The sequence below is a fragment of the Monomorium pharaonis genome, chromosome 3, assembly GCF_013373865.1.
Source record: "Monomorium pharaonis isolate MP-MQ-018 chromosome 3, ASM1337386v2, whole genome shotgun sequence".
NCBI classification, from domain to species: domain Eukaryota; kingdom Metazoa; phylum Arthropoda; class Insecta; order Hymenoptera; family Formicidae; genus Monomorium; species Monomorium pharaonis.
Window position 1 is genome coordinate 3,175,772 of NC_050469.1, and position 6,588 is coordinate 3,182,359.

The window sequence follows — 6,588 nt, forward strand, 5'->3', positions numbered from 1 at the left end:
GATGTCATCGCGTGACGCACGTGGAGTTGGCTGGGCATTCGCTCGCACCCGTCTCTAGCCGGTCGATCCGCGATGGAATACGGGGAATGCGGCCGTTAATGGAATCTACGTAAAACGCGCATCTCGCCCGCGCGTGGAAACCGTATCCGTTGATTATCAATGCGTGGCGAATGCTCTCGTCCACATCTTATTACAAAGACACCGCCGGGTAAACCTGCGCTCTCATCCCGCGTTCATACTTCCTTTTTTCTTCTGCGCGGATAGAAAGTTGCACGTGCATGTGCATTGCGGTGTCGGAGAAAATAGTCGATTGAAATAGAAAATAGTAATGAGAATATTTATTCAAAGAGTGCATTTATAAAAATGTTATTTGAAATAAGTATTTTGTAATAAATATATGTAAATATTATTTAACATTTGTACATTTTCTTATTTAAAATGCAATATTTATTTTTTCCATTTCGTTATGTCATGGATAATAGTTTTTTCTCTATATTTTGTTGTTTATCATTTTCTATTTTAAAAAAATGGCAAATACAAAATAGTAATAACTAAGTAAAAAACATTACTTATTTTATGGGATGTATTCTTATCAAGTAGATAATTAATGATAAGTGAATTTCTTTTAAAACATTTCTAGAAATTAAGAGAATCTACAGGTCTGTTGCTCGTAATTTTTGCACTCAACATCTTCTCTTTCTCCCTTACTCTCAACACCCAAATATACATATATTTATCTCGTTTTAAATTAAAAAATTTTGGATTTTGAGCAATACGACAAACTTATATGATATGTCATTTTTTATTTTAATATTTTCTATTTTCTCTTTCCATCTTAAGAAATAGAAAAAACTTGTTTGTTCCTAACATATCAAAATGTAAAATAAACATCTTATTTCAACACTTTACAAATGTATATATATAAATATTAAACTATTTGCTTTTCTATATTTATTACATATGAACAAAATACTTATTTTAAATAGATTCTTTCTATAAATGCTTTAAATAAATATTTCTATTTCAATTTTCTCCAGCACAATTCTGTGTTATCTAGTTCAGTTATATCGAAATTATTTGACTAAGAAGAAAGGAAACAAGATATATGTATGACTTTTGATTGTTGATTCTTTGATAACATTAAAATGATTTTAAAAAATAAAGATTATCTCCCATAGTTTTCTGGATGTCAGAAACTATCTCATCAAGTCGTTATATATATATATATATATATATATATATATATATATATATATAATGTTTAGGTTATTATGTTATTAAGTTAATATATTATGAATATCTATAGATATTCAAGAGGTAATTAATATTATATAGAGAAAAGAATTTGTGAAAGAAAATTTAGGAAGGTGAAAGATTAAAATACAAATATTGAGGATATTAGGGATAGATAAAATAAAAGAATAGATGAATGAATGGGCAATTGTGTTAGAAATTGTAAATCAAGTTTTTTTTTGGCTATTGTTATGCTGAAGAAAATAAAGATTATTATTAAATAAAATTTCCTCACATATCATAGTTATAACATGTTAAAATATACTAAAATAACTTTTTCGCAAGTTTTAACCACAAATTTCTCAAAGTTGAGATAAGATAGAGTAATTTGGATATAAAACAAAAAACGAGATTGTATTCAGCATCCAAAAAAACTGTAGAATTGCTTAATCTCAAAGTCTTTTTTTTTGTTAAACAATAATTCGCATCCCAAGTCAAAGACGAGTGTATTTGTCGGAAGCTCTTTATTTGTATCTGTATTTGATAGTTTCGATTTTTTATTTCTTTGGTTTTTTTTCAATCATCTATTAATATCTCAGAGCGAATAATTTTCTAATCATCTGGTGAAAGAGACACGACGAAATAATAAAAAAGAAAACTGAATTTTTTTTCACGATGCGATTTTTATTACAGTTGTTTGTTGGTATTAGCACGCTGCTTTAATTTTCAATATGCAATGTGCTAAGGACTTCACACATATTTAAAAAAACGCGAGATTGTAAACCTAATATGCAAAAGATTCCATCCTGTCTGTATATATAGTTAAAGATTTCAGTTAAAAATTACGCGTTTATAAGATGTTGAATGTTCCATTTCGTACAATATACATAGAATGTAATACAAATAAAATATTTAACAATGGTTTGCAACTCGTTCGATGTCATGAATCCGCAGATACATTTCGCATCAAATGAATAATCCATTCAGAGTTATTCATCAGAGACAGTTGTAATAAACAGTTGCATTATACAAATTTGTCATTCATAATACAGCGCATAATCTAGGAAATAATGCCCTGTATGACACAGCAAATTAGGTATAACTCAATTATTAGTTACTCAAATCGTTGCGACATTAAAAAAAAACATGTTATCATGTTGCATCAATCTTTAACAAGTATGCTATCAAAAATTGTACAATAGTCAAAGACAAGGGAAGAAGAGAGGCCCGGTATTACATCCGTAACAACTAATCCTATGAAATGAATTATATGGTATGTGCATTATCGCTTTATAGATATGATAATAGAATTATTATCGAAGCTGTAAGTCTTGCCTCGCGCCATTTTTAGAAAACGAAATATAATGTACTTGTCTGTAACTACGAGTGAGAAAGAAACTCAGCTATGATGTCCATCATAAAATTCACATCCATATCACACAACCAGCCGATGTTTTAATTTTGTTGCGGTGGTTCCGGATCATTCGGATTACCGCCCATTTGTCGTCTCAACGACTCAATCAATTCGGGGTTTGCGTTCTGCATCTGCTGCGCTAACTGTTGGCCTCTGAAACATTTACACACATAGCACAATAATACAATAGCACAAACTTAAAAGTCGATATTTATGATTCTGTTTTAGGAAATATATAAAAGACCTTATTTAAGGAAAGAGAATTTAAAAAATTAAAGAATGAGGAAGAAGTTAGAGCGCTAATTAAATTAAGATGATAATGTAAAGAAAGTGAATATTGAGGAATAAATTAAATAAAAGCTATGTAGGAGTTGTTTCATTTTGCAAAGGTAAAATAGATTGCTTGAATCACTAAAAAAAAAAAAAAAGAATGTCGTAAGGTAAGAGATTGATTTGAGGATATAAGAAAAGGTAAGGAGAAAAATTAAAGTTAGTTTTGAGATAAAACTTTAAACACAATGAAAAACAATGTATCAAGGAAAGACAGAGAATAAGATATTAAAACAAAGGAAGAAGGATAGTGGCAAGAGCAACAAATCATCTTACTTTTATTTTTTATAATAATGATTTGGTAAAGACATTACAATTAACGATAAAGTAATGATAACATCACAATGATAACACCAGGATTGGAATAGTTATGTTTAATTAAATAACTCTTTACTATTGCATTTTACTCATTCAAAAAAGTAACACGTTAGTTAACTCGTTATTTATCAAAAATAACTATTCCAATCCTGGCCTTACCGTTAAGAAAAATTAATTTATAATATCAACATTATCAAATCATTATTATAAAAAAGTAACTAATGGTATTTAGTTGTAACACACACACGCACGCACGCACGCATACACACACATATACACTCGTTATTTTCCGTGATAATAGAGTAATATGAATTTACAAGTCTAATAATTAATAGGCTGTTAGGTAAGCTTAAAAAAGACTTGTGAAAATGGTAATAAGAATTACTAAATTTTAGTTAGCTATAATATATTATAAGTTATATATATTAATAAATTATAAGTATAATATATTATAAGTTCAGAAAATGATCAGATGCGTGCGGTGATGGATAATAGAATTCTTATTATTATATCAAGTTATCGGGGAGAAATGTATTTATTTTAATTTATAAGATACAAGCTCTAAATGAGAACTTGTTGTTTTTAATAATCGATTAGTTACATCTTATTCCGAAGCTACAGATATTAAAGATTGTACTTTAATGATTCAAATAGAATTTATAATCAAATTATATTCTAACTTACGCTTCTATGAGTAATTCCATGCGTCCACCTTCTTCCACATTGCCAGACATAAGATTACACATCATGTTCTGCATAGCCGGATCAGACAACATCTGACGCGCCATGTTCATTAGAGAGGGATTGCTTAGAAGTGCGCTCAAGTCCATGCCGGGGATATTCGGAAGCGACTGGTTGACACCTAATTGGGCCAGCTTTTCCTCCGCCAATTGCAAATTGTTTCGATAACTCTCGTTATCCGGTTCCATTGCCAGAGCTTTCTCGTAGCTCTCCTTAGCTTCTTTATGCCTCTCCAGGCTAGAATACGCTAAACCTAATCGTCCGTACGCCTTGCTGTACGAGGGATCGATAGAGAGCGCCGTGTTACAGTCTTTGATGGCTAAATTGTGATTACCAAGTTTGCTATGAACGGCAGCTCTATTACAATAGTACACTGCATTGCGAGAATCTAATGTTATTGCCCTGCAAAAGAAAACAAGCTTAAGTTAATAGAGAAGCAATATTTATGGAAGTTAACAAAGAGAAACTGTGTATAAGTACTTTGTATAATTGGCAAGCGCCTCGTGATGCTTCTCCTGTTTCATGAGCGTGTTGCCTTCGTTCTTTAATCTTTCTGCTTCGGCCTTTGCCTCCGACGTGGCCTCTGGGCCCAGGACAGGCGCGGCGTTCTCAGCCACATTCTTGTAAATTTGATACAGGCTTAGATTCGGTGGCGCGTCGGAGGCTTGCACATTGTAAGCACTTTCCAAACACTGGATCGCCACTTCCAAGCTCTCACGTGAATCGGCAGTTATGTCACCATCTTGCAGCTGGTCTGTGAGAAACTTGACAATCAGCGAGACTAGTCCCTTGACAGCCATCAGTACTCGGTGGAACAATTTAGTTCCTGCAAGAGAGATATTTAAAGATGTGATAGTCTATCATGTTATTTAGTGAGAACAAAAAGTATAAACCTGACTAAAGCCAGTATTCATATTATTTCAAGAGCATCTCAAGTAATATCTTCAGATGCTAATACAGCTCTGTGATTGGTTGATGACATCTTAAGACAGTACTTGAAATGATCTTAAATATATTTGACTATGCATACTGGCCCATTTTTCAATTTAATTCTTCAGTTAAATTATTTATATATTTAAGCTAAATACAAAAGTACTTAAACAGAAGAAATTAAGTTTTCTCTCAGTACATATGCCACATTGTCTGACAATTGGCAAATGAAATAAATATTTAAGAAAAATATTAAAACAATAAGAGTTCAAACTAATAAATTACAAGTTGATATTTTTCATACAGATTTGAATAAAATATTATTTGAAAATATAATTAAATAAAAAAGGAAACAAATACTGTTGGGACAAGCGAGATGCTGGTTAAAGTATATACATATTTCTTTCAATCTAGTGTGCCAATCAGTGATTAGATCAAGAAAAAACTCAAGAAATGACTTCGATTAAATTTTGTATGACTCACTCCAGTTAATTGTCAAATAACACTCGCGTTATCTTGTTAACATAAACTTATTAATTTGTTGTCATCTAACAAGTGGAAAAAAATCAGATCGGTAGGAAGTTACACGAAAATTTTGTCTCAAGCAAACCTTGACTCTCCCGAGTTAAATTACTCGCCGATCGAGCTGATCGGATCCCGGCCGAAGTTACTGTGAACGTGGCAAGCGATCAACTGCAATCAACTGTCGGATTGCGCTAATTCATTCTCGAGCAACCTAACCAAGAAAAACAATATACTCAAAAAGGTTTCGGCGCCAGACGCGCTTTCGAAGCCCGAAGCGCGGGTCGTTCGAAAGGCGAGAGGATTCTCTCCGAGGATACGATCCTTGATGTGCGTTGTGGGCATTACCGATGCCTGTAAAATCATGTCGCAGCACGCGTTTCAACTAACAACAAGATGCATCGAGCCGCCTTGTGAACATCGTGGCAGTTAACGCGGACGAACGAATGAATTAATTAACGAACGAGTAAACGTGCGCCGAGAGAAGAAACACGAGGAAGTCGCACCTTCGTTTAGATCAACGGCTGACCGGGAGGCAGGAACTGGCAGGGTGGCAGGAACGGAGCACGATGAACGGAACACACGTAGGAGAGCCTCCGCTCTCGTCGCGCACGTAACGATTTGAAGTCTGTCGAAGTTGCCTTGAGTTGCCTACTTCACTCCGGTTTCGGCGCGCGCCTCGCGCACCGACGGCGAACTTCAGCGGTTTCCGCTTTCCGCGGTGCACAACAAAAGTTGTTAAGTTTATTAGCTGACACGCGACGACGCGACTCGGATGCTCGCGTCCTGAAGCTTTCTTCGAAGAACGAGAGTCGCAACGAAGATGGGAATGTTGTCTGAGCATGTGAGTGACTTATTCTTTAACGCTCAACAGAATTTCTTGTCTTTATTGCCAGCGAACGGAATGTTATGCTGGCGCACTGTTTTTGTCGAGAATATGTGAAAAAATTCAGCCGAGACGTGTTGAATAGCATTAATAAATATTTCAGAAAATGTAAAAGTATATATATTGCATTGCATTATGGAAACGCAGAATCGCCATGTGAAATCTCTTTAATGCGCAAGCGCGACCGATGAATCCCGCGCGCTTTTGTTTAAAG

General features: G+C 33.9%; 1 protein-coding gene across 4 annotated transcripts; it reads right to left on the bottom strand.

The window, feature by feature from the left end:
• Positions 1 to 1,693: 1,693 nt before the first annotated feature.
• On the bottom strand, positions 1,694 to 6,125 carry LOC105829428 (small glutamine-rich tetratricopeptide repeat-containing protein alpha). Of its 4 annotated transcripts, none has more exons than XM_036283797.1 (4): positions 5,725 to 5,848; positions 4,517 to 4,862; positions 3,980 to 4,438; positions 1,694 to 2,800 (listed from the first exon to the last, which is right to left on the bottom strand). In XM_036283797.1, exons 1-4 carry the CDS (start codon positions 5,831 to 5,833, stop codon positions 2,689 to 2,691), a joined length of 1,026 nt encoding a protein of 341 aa, XP_036139690.1. In that variant the 5' UTR covers positions 5,834 to 5,848; the 3' UTR covers positions 1,694 to 2,688. The 4 variants fall into 4 exon arrangements, with proteins under 4 accessions (XP_036139690.1, XP_012523717.1, XP_036139691.1 ...); XM_012668263.3 differs by lacking the exon at positions 5,725 to 5,848 and adding an exon at positions 5,995 to 6,125 and having other exon boundaries at positions 2,659 to 2,800; XM_036283798.1 differs by lacking the exon at positions 5,725 to 5,848 and adding an exon at positions 5,577 to 5,718 and having other exon boundaries at positions 2,659 to 2,800.
• Between the last annotated feature and the right edge of the window lie 463 nt (positions 6,126 to 6,588).